This window comes from Rhinopithecus roxellana, chromosome 3 (genome assembly GCF_007565055.1).
Source record: "Rhinopithecus roxellana isolate Shanxi Qingling chromosome 3, ASM756505v1, whole genome shotgun sequence".
Lineage (NCBI taxonomy): Eukaryota > Metazoa > Chordata > Mammalia > Primates > Cercopithecidae > Rhinopithecus > Rhinopithecus roxellana.
In genome coordinates, this window is record NC_044551.1 from 98,957,849 (window position 1) to 98,975,970 (window position 18,122).

The 18,122-nt window shown below is 44.3% G+C and overlaps 1 protein-coding gene across 2 annotated transcripts in view; it reads right to left on the reverse strand.

Annotated features, from left to right (window-relative positions):
- The window catches only part of MYO10 (myosin X), a 276,287-nt gene extending 262,259 nt beyond the window's left edge, over positions 1 to 14,028 (reverse strand). Inside the window, exon 1 of one of the 2 annotated variants that reach the window (XM_010356336.2) lies at positions 13,532 to 14,028. In XM_010356336.2, coding sequence (XP_010354638.2) covers positions 13,532 to 13,552 — 21 coding nt within the window. In that variant the 5' untranslated portion in view covers positions 13,553 to 14,028. The remainder of the gene's footprint in view (positions 1 to 13,531) is intronic. The other variant, XM_030927220.1, reaches the window with a different exon arrangement.
- Positions 14,029 to 18,122: the final 4,094 nt, after the last annotated feature.

Consider the following 18,122-nt stretch of genomic DNA (forward strand, 5'->3'; position numbering starts at 1 on the left):
AACTCCCAGAGGACTGCACACCTTAGCCCTTAGCTCCAAGCCCCCTGCAATAATCAGATAATCAGATGTTAAGAGAATCCAGGTTGTAACAGCAAACTTTCAGAGAGATAAAACAACAACAGTAACAAATTTGGGGAGATAAAAGTAAGATCCAAATAGATGCGCAGCTCTCTAGAAAATGAAGTGCAAGGGAAGGCTGAAACAGCTCAATGTGTTGCTGGTCTAAAAGGAGTGTGTGAAGGGCCACCCGTTCAGCAGCCTCTAGGGTCAGGAGAGGAGAGTGTGAGCTGCAGCAGGCATCAGAGGAGGCAAGGCTAGCCAGCAGGTCCATGGTCACTGTCTTCAGAATCCTAGGCCAAGGCAAAGTGTTCACGTATCTGCTCTAGGGTTGCAGTTTGGTTTCTGAGAATGGTTAGCTCAGCCATCTGGACAGGTGAGTTTTACAAAGTTGTGCTAAGCCATGTGTGATGGCCTACACTTATAATCCCAGCACTCTGGGAGGCTGAGGAGGGAGGACAGCTTGGGCCCAGGAGTTCAAGACCAGCCTGGGCAACATAGTGAGACCTTATCTCTACAAAAAATTTGAAAATTAGCTGGGCAAGGTGGCACATGCCTGTGGTCCCAGCTACTCAGGAGGCTGAGGCAAGAGGATCCCCTGAGCCTGGGAGGTCGAGGCTGCAGTGATCTGTGATAGTGCCACTGCATTCCAGCTTCAGAGACAGAGCAAGACTCTATATCAAAAAAGAAAGAAAAGAAAAAAGAAAAGAAGGGAGGGGAGGGAAGGGGAGAGGAGGGTGAACTTGTGTTTTTTCCTGCAATGTAACTCGCCCAGTTTCAACAAGAGTTCTAGTTTCTTCAGCCTTCAACTGCTAAATCTCCCTGGGTCACATCATGAGAAGAACAAAACATGGGTAGAAACAGACAGAAGTAAACCTGTATTACATGACAATGGTATATACATTGTCATAGATGCACTGCATTTTCACCTGGCACTAAACTCTTATTTCAAAGTCCAGAAAGATTTCCCAGGTTAATAAATAAAAAGCCTTAAACACACCCATACCCACACCCACACCCACACCCACACCCACACCCACACACTCCCTAACATCCTGGCCACCTAACGTGTGAACCATCACGACACAGTAACTGCTGTCGCCTAGGGTTAACTCACAAGCATACTATAATGCGAAGAAATAAAAATCAGAAAAATTGGCCGGGCGCAGTGGCTCGCGCCTGTAATCCCAGCACTTTGGGAGGCCGAGGCGGGCAGATCACGAGGTCAGGAGATCGAGACCATCCTGGCTAACACAGTGAAACTCCGTCTCTACTAAAAAATACAAAAAATTAGCCGGGCGCAGTGGCGGGAGCCTGTAGTCCCAGCTAACCGAGAGGCTGAGGCAGGAGAATGGCATGAACCCGGGAGGCGGAGCTTGCAGTGAGCCGAGATCGGCACCACTGCACTCCAGCCAGGGCGACAGAGTGAGACTCCATCTTGGGGGAAAAAAAAAAAATCAGAAAAATTGGCCAAGTGCGATGGCTCGCACTTACAATCCCAGCACTTTAGGAGGCCAAAGGGGAAGAATCCCTTGAGTTCAGGAGTTCAAGACCAGCCTGGGCAAAACAGGGAGAGCTCATTTCTACAAAAAATGTAATCATTAGCCAGGTGATGTGGCACAGGCCTGTGGTCCCAGCTACTCAGGAGGCTGAGGTGGGAGGATCGCTGGAGCCAAAGAGATCGAGGCTGCAGGGAGCCATGACTGCACCACCGCACTCCAGCCTAGATGACAGAGTGAGACGCTATCTCAAAAAAAATAAAATAAAGTAAAAATCCATACAAATAATTCTCCAAATGAATGTCCACTGGCTCCCCATGCAATGTACAGCCTAGTCCCTTGAGTGTGCTTTGGCCTTAAATGAACATCAGCAACCACGCTGGGGGTGGGGTGGAGCATGGGAATCAACAGCCTTGTTTGCAATTAACAGAAAAGACTGCCTTCTCCTGGTTCACAGAAGGCCTAAAAATGGAAACGAAAATCTAGTATCATGAGCTAACTTCCTCCGCTAATCAATGTATTTCCTTAAGCTTCTGGTAAGGAGTTACAAAATCTCCGGGGTCATAAATATGTCATGACAGGGTATCTCAGCTGTGCCACTACCAGCTGCACTGACACCTCTCATGAAACTTCCACTGCCAAATAATCCATATAAAAACCTGCAAACTTTGTGATCCAACATTTCCACTCCCGCGAAATTTTACTCCTGGGGAAATAATCAAATAAGCACGCAACGACGTAGGTACAAAAGCGTTCATGTGCTATTTTCTAGAAACAACTCAAAATATTCATATAACATAATTGATGATAAATCCACAGGAAGAATGGCAGACTACTCTTGGACCCGGATACCCCCGCACATCAAAATGGCAAAAAAAAATAAAATAAAATAAGTAAATATGAAGAAACTCCTCAAATAAAGTACAAATCACGGTCATAGTTGGAAAGTGATATTAATTTTGAATTTCTATTGGCGGGAGTTATTTAGTATCAACCATCACTTACTATTAATAATATTAGCAAAAGTTTCCCAAAACCCAAACAGAAATAATTTGGCCATTTAGCTTAACAAATGTTTTGAATAATTTTAGAGAAAACTTTTCCTCAATCAGAGAGGACATGGATGTGAAACATGCAATAAAAGTTAATAATTCAAGAAAATACTTAAAAATCAGAATGAAAGAAAATATCTGCATGACTGAGAAGGAAAAGATTCACATAGACCTAATTCCCAAACATTTCATATAGACCATTTTCTGGTCAATATGCATTACGATATATTCTCTGAAAATACATTTTTTTTTTTCTTTTTTGAGATGGAATCTTATTCTGTTGCCTGGGTTGCCACCCTAACCTCTGCCTCCTGGGTTCAAGTGATTCTCCCGCCTCAGCCTTCCCAAGTAGCTGGGATTACAGGTGCATGCTACCACATCTGGCTAATTTTTGTATTTTTAGTAGAGATGAGGTTTCACTTTGTTGGCCAGGCTGGTCTCGAACTCCTGACCACAAGTAATCCACCAGCCTCGGCATCCCAAAGTGCTGAGGTTACAGGCATGAGCCACCGTGCCCTGGCCTCAGTTTTCTTTATAACATACACAGCACTGCAAAGTTATAAAGAACTTCAGAAATACCTGATTTAAGAAATGGTAATAAATCACAATATCAATAATAATGATTTATACAGAATCCTTGGTTATCTCTTATCCAAAAGGCTTGGTGCCAAAAGTGTTTCAGAATTTGGAATATTTGCAATATACCAGTTCAGCATCCCTAATCCGAAAATCCAAACTCCAAAATGCTCCAAAGAGCATTTTCTTTGAGTGTCATTTCGGCACTCAATAGAGTGGCTATGGTTAACATTAATTGACTGTACATTTCGAAATACCTATTTCAAAATATCCTAAGAGGATAATTTGAATATCCCTAGCATAAAGATAACAATTTAAGGTAATGCATATCCCAATGACCTTGATGTGATTATATGAATGTATCAAATGATCACAGGTACCTGGAAAATACGTAAATCTAATATGTATCAATAAACAATAAATTTTTTTTAAAGTTTCCAATTTGGGAGCATTTCAAACATTGGATTTTCAGATCATGGATTTTCAATCTGGATAATGAAATTAAAATACTTTGTAGTACTTCCTAAAATCAATAATCTATCATATGCAATCTCATTCTTTTTTTAATCTAAATATTGGTGTATGAATTTCATTGATAAGGTCAGTAACTACTGTTCTGCCTCAGCAAAGCAGGCCATCTCTAGACTTAGATTAAGAAAAGAACAATCTGGCCAGGTGGGGTGGCTCACACCTGTAATTCCAGAACTTCGGGAGGCCAAGGCAAGTGGATCAATTGAGGTCACAAGCTTGAGATCAGCCTGGCCAACATGATGAAACCCCGTCTCTACTGAAAATACAAAAATTAGCCAGGCATGGTGGCACACACTTGTAATCCCAGCTACTTGGGGAGGCTGAAGCAGGAGGATTGCTTGAACTCAGGAGGTGGAGGTTGCAGTGAGCCAAGATTGCACCACTACACTCCAGCCTGGGCGAAACAGCAAGACTCTGTCCCTGCAAAAAAAGAAAGAACAATCTAAGAACCACAAAGAAAGGTTCTCCACCATGGTATTATTGTCCGTAAAACAAACCATTGTGAAAATCTTGACTATAACCACGTAACTAGGGAGTTCGCTAAAATATGAACACGAAAAATAGATTTATGAAAATATACTATGGAGTATATGTCTTTATTACTCATGAAACATCCACAGAATACCCAGACACAGGCAACTGTAATTAAATTCACTCATGTTTGATATTTTGCTATCAGCAATAAAATCCATAGCCAGAAACATGTTTGTTGATTCTGTCCTAATGACAGATGTATTTGTCCAGGCAGAGTAGAAGTCATTTTATTTACCAATTTGTAAGCATGATTTATAACTTTTAAATGTTTAGATATGTGATATGGGGCCTGAATTTGTACTCTTGCCTCTGGCCCCACAAATGATATTTAAAGCTTTTTTCAATCAACTCTTCAGTGAAAAACGTTACAGGTGTGTTTTATCAGAAACATACATATATGAAGGCATAGAAAAAAAGTCTCAATGCGTCTACCACAAAACATGAAGAGCTGCACCATGGGAGCTTCTTTGTGTCTTTTGCTTCCTCCCGGGTTCACACCATTCTCCTGCCTCAGCCTCCTGAGTAGCTGGGACTACAGATGTCCGCCACCATGCCCAGCTAATTTTTTATATTTTTAGTAGAGCTGGGGTTTCACCATGTTAGCCAGCATAGTCTCGATCTCCTGACCTCATGATCCACCTGCTTAGGCCTCCCAAAGTGCTGGGATTACAGGCGTGAGCCACCATGCCTGGTGTAAACAGAATTTCAACACACAAAGTACATCTCATGAGCACAGACTCTTCAGAGATAAATACACCTTCCTCCCCTGTCAATATTTACCACTGTCAATGGATACCACTCAGATATTATTGACTAACCCTCCAAAAACCAAACAAACGATGACTTTTTTTTAAATGATGGAATTCTGGAACCCAAAACCTCCATTCTATCCCAACATCTCTATATCTTGTTTTATCTTGGCCCTTAAAGCACCAAAAGATAGTAAAGGCAAACATCCCTACTCTCAACTAAAAATTCAACTTTGCCTACCTTTTCTTTTCTGACATAAATGTCATTTTTTTAACTGCCACAATTTAAAATGCTTTTATATGGAGACAATTTTAATCCTTAAGAGCAGGAGGGGAGTCGGACTGGGTGAAGGTAGAGCTATTAGTTGGACGAGTCCCGTGTGTTCTCCCTTGTTCCAGCTGTATTTCAACAGATGTGTTGTGGCTTTGCCCCCAAAATTCTAACATCTTTTCCTGTAACTGGCAGAATTAGATGACATGATGTCATGTGACATGAGGTGCGACATTTACTACAGGCCTGGCGGAAATATTTTCTGAACACCTCTAAGCAAGAGAGCAAAATGTTTTATTCAAGGAATATTCTTGAAAAACGATCCAATGTGCTGTCAATAACTGTTCCATGGGCATCAATAAGCTAACAAGCAAATGATAGATAAGAAGAAACTCCGACAAAGCACTCAGAATCTTTCATTGAAAAAGAAGGTTCTATCCAAAAACCTCAAGTAATACTTCACTAATTGACAGCTGGAATTGAGGAGACAAGTGAGTCCCACATTTTCTTTTAATAAATATTTCTCAGCCGGGCGCAGTGGCTCCCACCTGTAATCCCAGCACTTTGGGAGGCCAAGGCGGGCAGATCACAAGGTCAGGAGATCAAGACCATCCTGGCTAACACGGTGAAACCCCATCTCTACTAAAAATACAAAAAATTAGCCAGGCATGGTGGCGGGCGCCTGTAGTCCCAGCTACTTGGGAGGCTGAGGCAGGAGAATGGTGTGAACCCGGGAGACGGAGTTTGCAGTGAGCCAAGATTGCGCCACTGCACTCCAGCCTGGGCGACAAAGTGAGACTCTGTCTCAAAAAATAAAAATAAAATAAAATAACATAACATAAATAAAAAATAAACACCTCTCAAATGATCTTGTTTTCTAAGAGCTTTGTTTTAATAGTTTTTATTTTTATTAATTGTTTTTGTTTTTGTTTTTGAGACAGTCGTGCGCTGCCGCCCAGGCTGGAGTGCTGTGGCGTGATCTCGGCTCACTGAAAATCTCCGCCTCCCGGGTTCAAGTGATTCTCCTGCCTCAGCCTTCCAAGTAGTTGCGATTACAGGCCCATGCCATCCCGCCCAGCTAATTTTTGTATTTTATTAGAGACAGGGTTTCACTACGTTGGCCAGGCTGGTCTCGAACTCCTGACCTCAGGTGATCCACCTGCCTCGGCCTCCCAAAGTGCTGGGATTACAAGAATGAGCACACGGCCCTAAGTGCTTTAGCATGTAAACCTTCCTACCATCCTCATGAGGTTTGGACAACCAGTTTTAGAAACCACACTTTAAAACAACACTTTATGGGTCGGGCATGATGGCTCACGCCTGTAATCCCAGCACTTTGGGAGGCTGAGGCAGGCGGATCACAAGGTCAGGAAATAGAGACCATCCTGGCCAACAAGGTGAAATCCCATCTCTACTAAAACTACAAAAAGTTAGCCGGGCGTGGTGGTGGACACCTGTAGTCCCAGCTGCTTGGGAGGCTGAGGCAGGAGAATCACTTGAACCTGGGAGGTGGAGGTTGCAGTGAGCCGAGATCACGCCACTGTACTCCAGCCTGGGTGACAGAGCGAGACTCCATCTCAAAAAACAACAACAAAACACACACACACAGACACACACACGCAGATTTTTACAAGGAAACAGAAGTCACTTGGCTTTCCTAAGTAAAAAGCAAACCAAATAAAAATCAGTGGCATGTTTAAAAGCTGATGAACATTTTCCTAAGGAGTTTTCAACATTTCTAGGGCATGGACTACTTGCTTTCCCAAACTCCCACGCAGTTTTCCACTTGAAAATCATTTACTAACTGCCCCCTTTCAGGGCATTTCATCAGAAAGCCTAGAGAACGATGATGCAGGTTTAAGGCAAAGGACATCAACGGGACAGAAAAGCGTGGCAGTGAAGAACTCTCTGTGGCTCTGGACACAGCCTGTCTGGGTTCAAATCCTGGCTATCATTTTCTAGCTGTGTGACACTGAGTCAGTTAACCTCTCTGTGCCTCACTTTCTTCATCTATGGAGCGGGTATAATTATAGAGCCTTTCCCGTAGGGTTGTTCAAGGGATTAAATGAGTTATGAAATGTGAAGTGCCAGCAATGTGCCTGGCACATGGTAAGTACAGTTGTCCCTATGTATCTGTAGGGAATTGGTTCCAAGACCTTTCCCAGATACCACAATCCATGGGGAAAAGTCTACATGTTCAGTACAGATGCAATTTTTTTCTTTAATATTTTCAATCAGAGGTTGGTTGAATCCAGAGATGCAGAACCCACAGATACTGAGTGCGATGCTGACTATAATCAAGAAACACCAGCCACATTTATGATTGTCTTCAAAGAACTATAAAATGCTTCATAATCAAGGAAAAAAGTTAGAAGCATCTCCCCTTCCCGCCATAAAATAATCTGAAAATAACCGTTATGCAAGGATTGAATCTCAACCATGAGGACCTTTCAATACCAAGGAAGTGATGAAACTTACTTACAAAGAAGATATGTAACCTCTCAAGGCTGTTTACTCATTTGAAAATGGGAGAGGGTTTGTAAAGGATGTAAAGCCTCTAGCTAACAGCAGTAAATCCCTCCTAACAAGACCAAGACAGAAAGAGAGCCAGGTTCAGACGACGGAGAATAGAGGTCACCATGAACTAGACCTGTTAGCGATGGTTTCAAAAAGGAGCCAGACAGGCGGGACATCCGATAGGCAGAGCGGCCTGCCCGTACAAAGAATATAGTAGAATTGGGTAACAGATCCTCTGGTGTAGAATCACGTGGGAGAAAAGAATAGAGAGCTACAAGATCAGAAAGCCTTGAAAACCAGACTGAGGAATGTGGACTTAATTTTATAAGCAATAGGAACATGCTTTAGACAGAATTCTGGAAATACAAAATCTGCCAGAAATGTACAGGCTGAAAAAGAGAAAACAAATAAATGCAACACACCACAGGAAGCTACTTCAGAACAAAAGCTCTAAGGTCGAGATTTCCTTGCACCAGGAGTACTGACATTCCATTCACCAAGGGCCACTTGTTCTTCATTTCAAAATACGGTTACTACGACCAAGGCTTTGTTATTACTCACCTACTATGTGCCAAGTGCTCTGTACGTCTTCTCTCAAATTTGGCTGATAACCATGCAACTATTACGGCCATTTACAGACCAGAGAGCTCAAGTCCAGGATTTAGAGCATCTGGCTGAGATCCCATCGGAGGGAGCCAAGCGCTGCTGCTAAAATAGGGCACTTTGCACTCAGCCTGGGGGCAGTTAGGCAAGGGGAAATGCTTAATCCAGACTTCACCAGAGGCTCATTCTTGAACATCCCCTGCAAGCTAGTGACATGAAAATGTTATATATCAGTTACTCTAAACCCAAACTGTTGAAATTCATTAATAATAAGGTACTCCAGCTGGGCGTGGTGGCTCACACCTGTAATCCCAGCACTTTGGGAAGCCATGGCAGACAGATCACCTGAGGTCGGGAGTTCGAGACCAGCCTGACCAACATGGAGAAACCCCATCTCCATTAAAAATACAAAATTAGCCAGGCATGGTGGCGCATGCCTGTAATCCCAGCAATCCCAGCTACTCGGGAGGCTCAGGCAGGAGACTCGCTTAAACCCGGGAGGCGGAGGTTGCGGTGAGCAGAGATCGCTCCATTGCACTCCAGCCTGGGCAACAAGAGCAAAATTCCGCCTCAAAACAATAATAATAATAATAGTAATAATAATAAGATACTCCATGTCCTACCAATTGCAACAGCAGGAGAGCACGTTCAAGGTTTATATCTTCAAAGGTGAGTACACTTAAAGCCAGCTAAACTGGAAAAGCAAACACTGCTCTCTCCCTCCACCACTCTGGTTAAACAGTGAAGGATCTGCCCATGCCAGCTTGTTCCTGGTTTGTGCCTGATTTTGCAGGAACAGCTGGCCACATGATATGGAGTGAGGAAGCAGTCCTACCCTGCCCGCCCGGGCCAGACAGCTCATTGCTCCTGCTGCAACAACTGTCCCGCTGCAGCTGCTCCCCCTGGCTTTGCTGTCCCCAACATGGCAGGGGCAAAAAAAAAAAATGAGTACTTGACAAAAGAAATCTTTTCAAACTACAGAGAAAAGGCAACACACTATATTTCCATTCTGAGAAAAGGGAAAGGGACCCAGCTAATTTCCTGATTATGATTTTATAGTCATCAAAGGAGTTGCCTTCAGGAATTGGTGACAAAAGAAGTCCTCAGCAGTTCCCCTTTACGCATGGAGAGATGATCGAGGGTGAGGAGAGAAAGCTGCCAAAAATACCAATATCTGTATTTTTCTCTAACGAGAAAAGATGTCAATAGATTACAAACAAAAAAAATACACTACCAAATGGGGAGAAAATAGGCTTGGGAACTCTACTCACTTAAAAAGCTATTTGAACAACTCCAGATAACCAACCACAACCACAGTCCCTTCTCAAGTGGAAGAGGTTGGTGTTGCCACTTAACATCTTTAGAATGAAGTTTGTTCTAATCCAGAGTGAACCAGACTGTAAGAAATAAGTATGTCTGGAATCTTTTCCACTAACGATTTATAATTTATCCCTTAAACATTAATACCTGCTTTCTATATTTGTATTTGTATCTTACTTATGTACATTTTACTTATTTATTCTGAAAATCAAAGTGTTTGATTAGTCTCACTAATAATCCTCAAATATCTTGTATTTGAACAGACACGCCACACCTCTGCCTAACAGGGAAACAGAAAGCTCAAGTTCATTTGGTACTTACTGGCCCCTACTATATTCCAGGCACTGTACTTGGCCCTGAGGACATGGAAACAGTGTCCACTTCAGCACATCAACATAAGTTTGCACAGTAGCCTTGCCACTTTGCTGGTTGACCACTTTCTGTTTGCTTTTTTATTATTATTGCTTCTGGTTACAGACACATCTAAACTTAGTTTCTGGTTGAAGTCAACTTAACAACTTACTTAGAAATGCTGAAAAAAACAAGCTTCCCCAAAGCATACACACAAGCCATAAAATTCTCATGAAGGCCATGAAGAAACTAACTGAGGAATGTGGCATGCTCAGTTTCTCTAATCCTGGAGAACATTTTGAAGTCAGCAGCTGTCAGCTGACAGGCACAAGCTTTGCAAGTTTCCCCCGGCGGGCAGTAGGATCGATCTATCTATCTATCTATCTATCTATCTATCTATCTATCTATCTATCTATCTAATCAATCAATCAATCTAGCAGGCAGTAAGAGTCTATTTTGTGAGACAGGCTTTGTTACTCTGGAGTGCAGTGGCACAATCATGGCTCACTGCAGCCTGGACCTCCTAGGCTCACCTCAGCCTCCAGACTGGCTGGAACTACAGGTACGCACCACCACACCTAGCTAAGTTTTGCAGAGATGAGGTTTCACCATGTTGCCCCAGCTGGTCTTGAACTCCTGGGCTCAAGCAATCCTCCCACCTCAGCCTCCCAAAGTGCTGGGATTACAGGTGTGAGCCACCACACCCAGCCAAATCCTATTTAAAACAGGCAAGTGCAGACAAAGCTGTGCCTGCAACACAAATAGGAATTAATACTGCCAGGTAACTGCTTCACAGGTCTAGCTCAGTGGATCTCAACTGGGAGTGATTTTGCTCCCGTCATTCAGCAATGTCTGCAGACCTTTCGGGTTGTCACAACTTGGGGGATAGGGTTAACAATTGGTGAGTAGAGTCCAGGGATGTGTTTAACCTCCTACAACGCACAGGACAGCCTCCAACAACAAAGAATTACTCAGCAGTGGTACCAGGTTTGAGAAACCCTGGTCTAGCTGGAAATAGCAGCTGCAAATCAAAGGCAGCTCCCATTTCCTTATTATTTGGCTATTCATACACAAAGCTAAATATACAACATCTCATTCAGTACTTTTTCCCCCAATTGTTAGCACTGGCTTTAAACTGTTGTCCAACAAGCAACAAGTCATTTACCCCTAAGCCACAATAGGAAAAGTTAAGTAGAGAACAGGATTCTACTTAGTGATAAGGAGGCCAATTTAGCTGTCCTTGGGAATAGATCACTCCCACACTCACTGTTTCTATTCTAACAGGACTTTACAGCATTTTCTTCACTGGACAATTTAACAAAAGGATGCTGTGTTACAAGACATGAGAGACAAAAAGGGGAGCTGGGATCTATGTTAGGAGTGTGTCTACAATTAATACCTCACTATTTAGCCTCTCCGACTGGCCCTGCTTCCTTCTCACTCAAAGTGATTAGGTTTAAGGGTAGAAATTTCATGGCTGATTAGAAATTAATATTGTAATACACATACATCACAAGATTGAAAGTATAACCTTAAATAAGCGAAAATTTCCCAGAAATACCAAAGTCACGAGCAGCAAAGGAAAAAGACTCTGGATTCGTGAACAAGCTCTTCAAAGCCAGGCAAGGAACTTACTCTTATCTTTGGGTTAAGATTCTGTCTACAAAATGAAGAGGAGAGAGTAGAAGATCGCTAATGGCCAACTGCAAAATGATATTGATCACAGAAATAAAATCCAACAATCAGGCCCCTTTATACTGAACTAAGGTATCCAGTGCAAGACGAAGACAGTACTTCGAAAAGTCAAAGTCTCACCGGGTAACACGAGATCAGGACGCTGTAGCGCGTTATCCTGATGTTTCCCCCACTTGCACTAGGGGGCAGAGTTCTTCCCAAGGGGCGCCACGGACCCCCGTGGTGCTCAGACAGACTGCAGGAGGACTGCGATCCCTGCAAACTGAATACAAATTTCTCTATTTTCATCAGATTTTCTAAGGAACCCAGAACACAAAAACAAAAACAACAAAGTTAAGAATCATTGCCCTAGGGGCAGGGCCTCCGTTTTCTGACAGATGCAAGCAATTAAACACCGGAACTCACTGCAGCCCGAGGGCCCTTTACCACTGGACAACGTGCAACTCTTACAGAAAGTTCTGGTGCCTTTTGACAAGCATAAAAACAAAGGTCTATGGACTAGAAAATGCTAGCGTCTCATAATTATATATATTTCACTTTTTAAAAAAAAGGAAAAATATGTATTGATGGATAATTCCTTTCTAGTCTTCCTTCCACAATGAATGTGGGTATCACATCTGAAACACCACTTTTAAAAACAAGATATGACTACCAAACAAGAATGCATTTATCACTTTGGCCAGTATGAAGAGCTGTCTGAGAATAGTCAGTGAGCATGCAGAAAGCAGAATGACTTGAAATATTATATCCAATTAAATCAGATAAACCAAGTCGGCTAACACAGAGGCAAGCCCTCATCAATCTGATTTGCTGGAAGACTCCAAGGCGGTTCTGCACTCAAAAAACATGCCCTGGCTTTCAACGAAAATCACATCAGACTCTCTCAACTCAACTAAGTTTACTTTGAGCCACTTCAAACCTCAAACTTAAACAGAATTTATTAAATAAACACAACCAAGAAAGGAAAGGGAGCCAAGAAACCACAGTAACTCTCGATCCCAGAGGGGGGAAAAGGGGCTCTAAAGTTAAGTTTCAGTGTCCCACCCTCAACGACCCTAAAGAGGGCATCCGTTTCATCTATTAAAATAGCCATTGTTAGCCCTAAACAAATTTTCTTTACATTCGAATTCAAAATCTGCATGGACACTCTACACAAATATATGATCTTTTGATCCCAGGGTCTGGAATTATCCCAAGCCTTAAAAGAGCACTTCTCAGCGAGCAAAGAACTTAAGTCTCCAAGGTTCGGCAGGCAAGGAAAACAGTGACTGATTAAACTCTTGCCTCTCCTTCTCACACTTCATTAAGCCGTCTCCTCTGGAAGTGTTTGAACCCCTGCACAGGAAGCCCGCACGTTTTGCAAAGGAAATACCAGACCAGACCTTTCTTGGAGAAAGGCAGGTCCCCGCTGAACATTTTATTGGGCTTCCTGCACCCGGGCAGTCGAGCGGGCGGATCGCCCCGCCCGGGCCCTGGCGCGCGCCGCCTCACCTGGCGCGGGGTGTCCCGGGGCGCCCCGAGAGCCAGCCACCCACGCAAACGGAAACGCACCTTCGCTACCTCCCGGAGCAAAGTGCGAGCGCGGGACAGGACGAAACAAAACCTGCCTGGGCTTACTCATCAGAGACTCCGCGGGGGGGACGGGGGGTGTTCTCAGGAGACTCCCAGAAAGTTGCGCCCTCCCGGGCTTAGGGAAAAGCACCCAGGGCGCGCGGCGTGGGCAGTCGCCTCCCTCCCTGGGCTCCGGAGGCCAGGTCGGACTGGGAGCGCACTCACCTCGGTGAAGAAGTTATCCATTGTTCCAGCGCAGTCCCAGATTTGCCGAGTGCCGCTCCGGCTCGCGGAAGTCAGCGCCGCCGCGGGTCCGGGGAAACCATGCGTGTCACGGCGCCACTCCTGGGAACGCGCGCCCGCGGGGCTCCCCCGCTGCCATTGCCCCGTCCCTTCTTGTCCTTCTCACCTTTTGTTCGCCCAAACCCAAGTCTCTAACTCGCCCGTCCCGACAGCAGCCTTTGTCTCTTCTTCCTCCAAGTTCCTCACTACTGGGCACAGCGCTCGCGAGCGGAGAACAGCTGGTGGCACATTCTTCCCCCAAGCGGGGGAGGGCGGCGGGGTGCTGGCGAGCGCGGCCCCCTCCCTCTGCACTCCGGCCGGGGGCCCTCGAGGCGGGCAGGAGGACAGCCGGCCGCAAAGTGAGCCGGAGACGCGATCCCCGCGCGAGCGCTCCGGAGGTGAGCAGTCCCGAGCCGCGGCTCAGCCAGCTCTCGCCCGCGGGACTGCAGCCCGGCGACCTCGCCCCGCCCTCCCGCACCCGGCCCCGCCCTCCCGCACCCGGCCCCGCCCTCCCGCACCCGGCCCCGCCCTCCCGCACCCGGCCCCGCCCTCCCGCACCCGGCCCCGCCCTCCCGCACCCGGCCCCGCCCCCAGGAGCTTGGCCCTCCGCCAACCCCGCCCGCGCTTCCACACCGTCTGGCCCCGCCCGGGCGGAGCGCCCCGCCCCATTACCACCCAGGCCCCGCCCACTCTGCCCCCCAAGCAGCCGCAGGCTCTGTAGCGGACTCCGGAGGGGGCCGCGTGTTTCCCCAGGTCTCCCCACCTCGGCGTGGGCGGGGGATTTGACTCTTCCCGCTGCAGAGAGAGACTAAATAATCGCTTAGAGGGGAGGGGAAGAAGGGACTAGGGGCTTCTTTTGTGCCTTTGATGTTTAGCAGACCCTGGAACCGGCGCAACACGGATCTCATTAATGCAGCCTGGCAGACGAGCGATCTCGGGGAAGGAAGCGCTGGCAGCGGAGCTGCCCGGGCTGCGGGGCCAGATCAAAGCGGAAGACGGAGGCTAATCAGAATTTCTGGAAGTTGCATTCCGTGTTGAGTTTCTCTCCTGCCGTCGGGTTTGCATAAGACGTTTGCCTAACAGCGGGGAAATGCAGTTTTGAAACTGGAAGGGGACGTGGCCAATATCACCTTTAAAAATGTGACCCTTTTCCTAGACCTCAAGGAAGCAGAGATGGCAGATGGCACTGAGATGGATGAATGATCAAACCCACCTGGTACTGAGTTCCGTTTCCTCTAGGGCAGTTCTTTTAACTTTATGCTGTGCGAGGGTCACCTGGGGACCTTGTTAGAACGCAGGCTGGAACAATCTGCTTTTCTAACAGGCTTCCAGGTGCCCATCAGATGCTATCTGGTTCTGTGCTGAACGAAGGCTTGTCTGTAACATGTAGAGAAATTAAGAGTAAACTTTTGTAGCAATGTAATAATGCCACGACATCCAAGCACATGATCAGTGGACTCTTTGAACCGAGTATAAACCAGTTTGGGTGTTGTCAGACTCACGTGGTGAGTCACACCTGGCGCCGCAGTGTATTGGTACCTGGCGGACTGGGAACAAAAATGGCTGGTTCTTCACTACAAACGAGTTGAGATGCTCTCTCCAGGGAATGTGCCAGCTGCTACTCAACCCTTAAAACTCAGCTCACAAAGTCACGTCTTCCAGGGGCAGGAACCCTTCCCAAAAATACTACTCCACTCACCCCACCCAAGCTCCCCCTAAGCACTGGGCTAGATGCCCACTCTAGGATTCATTCCTAAGACTGTTGGGGAACCTATATAATGTTATAAGGGTCTTTCTCTTGGTGTCCTTCCTATCCACAGTTGGGAGAATAGTGGCTCCTTGTGGGAAGGACTGTGCTTTAAAATGAGTATCCCCAGGCTGTCTCACAGCATGAATGAATGAATGAATGAATGGATGAAAGAAACATCCTTCTGTAATCCTTATGGGGAAAGTCAAGCATGTTTGTAACTTATGCCAGTCCAGTTCTTCACCGTTAATATCATTGCTCCCACCTCACTTCCCCTAGAAAGAGTCTAGGTGTAAATTAGTTAATATTGTGCAGTGTTGTTCTATTTCACAGATTTACACGCTTAAGGCTCTGAGCCATTAAAGCTTGTGTCCAAGGTGGCAAGGAAAGTGAAGATGGAATCAGGAGAAATACCAACAACCCCAGGCACCAATCAAAGTGCTTAGTCAAATGGGTCCTGCAACCACTGGTGTTCAGATACTGGAGCAGAACAATTACAGTCATTATGGTATTAATCTGCACACAACATCTCTGCCAGAGAAATTACCAGGGAGATTGTTGAAGTGAGAGTGTGGGTGTGACTTTGTTCCCAGCATCAGCCCAGCCACTGATACCTTGAGCAACCTTGCCATGTCATTTCAGGAGTTGCTTTCCATATCGGCTCGTCAGTTATAACAAATGTACCACACTAATGCAACATGTTAATAATAGGGGCAAGTGAAGGTGAGGGGCTAGGAGTCTGTGAACACTCTCTGTACTTTCTGCCCAATTTTTATGTAAGCCTAAAACTGTTTTTTTAAAAGTCTACTAATTTTTTAAAAGTGATTTTCCTGACAATTAAGAAGATATTGTTAATAATTGGCCCCCAATTTGACTCACAAAGAATCGTGAACCAGATCCAATATGTAAAGTTTAGATTTTACTGAATCATTTTATTTCTTCAAAAAGCTTACATCATAAGTTAACAGGGTAAAAAAGTTTTTTTAAAAAAAGCTTACATCCATGTTTTATAAATGTTGATCCCTGGATCACCTTATCAGTTGCTAAAAAGAAAAAAAAGGAAACTGACTCCGAATCTCTGTGGCAAATTGATTACCTAAGAATTTGCATTTTTTATTTCTTTACCTGTGGATTCTATTGAAAGAATTTACATTTTAATAAGCACCCAGATAACCAGTTCAGAGTTTGCGAATCGCCACTTTAGGTTATCAGAATTCATCAGCTTTTCTGTATATCCCCATATTCTCAAAAAGGTGTAAGATAAGCTGTGGCAGCAAGACTCTTACTTGCTGAACAGCAAAATGCATGTTCTAAATAAGATATCTAACCCTCAAGTATTTGGGTTGAATCAGTTGTTAAAAAGCAGCATGTTAAATTTATAAGGGCTTTGACGGGATTGGACAGAGACTGGGAAGCATTTTAAATCAATAGATTTCTAAGAATATCCACTATTGTTACCATTTCTTAAAATTTAAGTGCTTCCTCTGAGAGAGTTGTGCTAACCACTGGACAAAGCAGTTTAGGCTAAAACGATTAAACCCTGCCCTCTGAGAAGTGACAGAGGCACAAGCATGGTAGCAATAGGAGGATGAGTGCGTTTCTGTGAGGCAAAGGTCTGTCTCAACTCTCTGTCCTGTCTTCCAGACAAGCAGAGTATGACATTTTCAAAATAAAACACCCCAAAAGCTCAAATTAAATTATCTTATTTAGTGGCATACAGTAATCCACAATCAACAAAATTTTAATACTGATTGGATCATTTCCCCACTGAAAGGGAGAGTTGCATATGTATATTTGTGAGTTAAGTAGTAACAATCTTCTGTTTTTGCTCTCTACCAACAGTTGGTTTGCTTTTAGTTGAAACGGGTTGTCTAATTTCCTTTGTGAATTCAAATTGAGTTCCTTTTGTTGTTGCTGCTGCTGCTATTCCTTGTCTTGATGTGTCTTGGGGTGTAGGGTCTTTTCCATTATCTTTTTTTTAAAATTATGATTAAATACTCACCCCTTAATTGCCCCTGTTAGGATAATGGCTTAATTACTAGTTTCAGAAAGGGAAAGTTCTCAAAGTTTCTTTCACACAAATTAGAAGTTAATAACTGACAATTCTAAAGTCCTTTCATGCTTAACTAAACGGCAGTCCATGCTTTGGGCTCACCCTTTTGGATGTTTAAAACATCAAATGTTTTTGTCTTCTCGAAAAAACAAAAGGGAATTTTTTTTAGTGTGCTTTAAATTTTTACACAAGTACTTCTTTTATTTCTCCTAACTTAGAATTCAGAAATCCTCAAGAGAATTTTTTTTTTTTCTGCTGAAACTGAAAACAACTGTAGGTGGTTTCAACAGAACAAATTTTGGGGAAAATACCTGAAATGTTTCACATTGTAATAGAATTAAGTACAGAAGAATAAACGTAGAACTAAAATGGGGATAAGACACTGGAAGAACTCATTTCTGCCAGGAGTCATATTTCTCTACAAGATGAGCTAGGGCTAGGATGTCATTCACCTCATCAGAAAGCCTGTGATGGACAGTTAATTCTAACTAAATCCCCATCACTTCAAACTACAGCAAGAATGCCTCCTACAGGTGATATCCTACAAAAATCATGGAGTGTTAGTTTCACAAATTAATCAGTTTTCATGTTTGGGGCTGGTCCTATTGCATATAATAAAGATAAAAGTACAAAAATCCCTGAAACCCTGAAAAGCTCCCTAATGACTAAGCCCACTTGGAGCTGTTTGACATTTCGCTTTCTCTCTCGATGTTTTTGTGCCTTTATGACCCTCT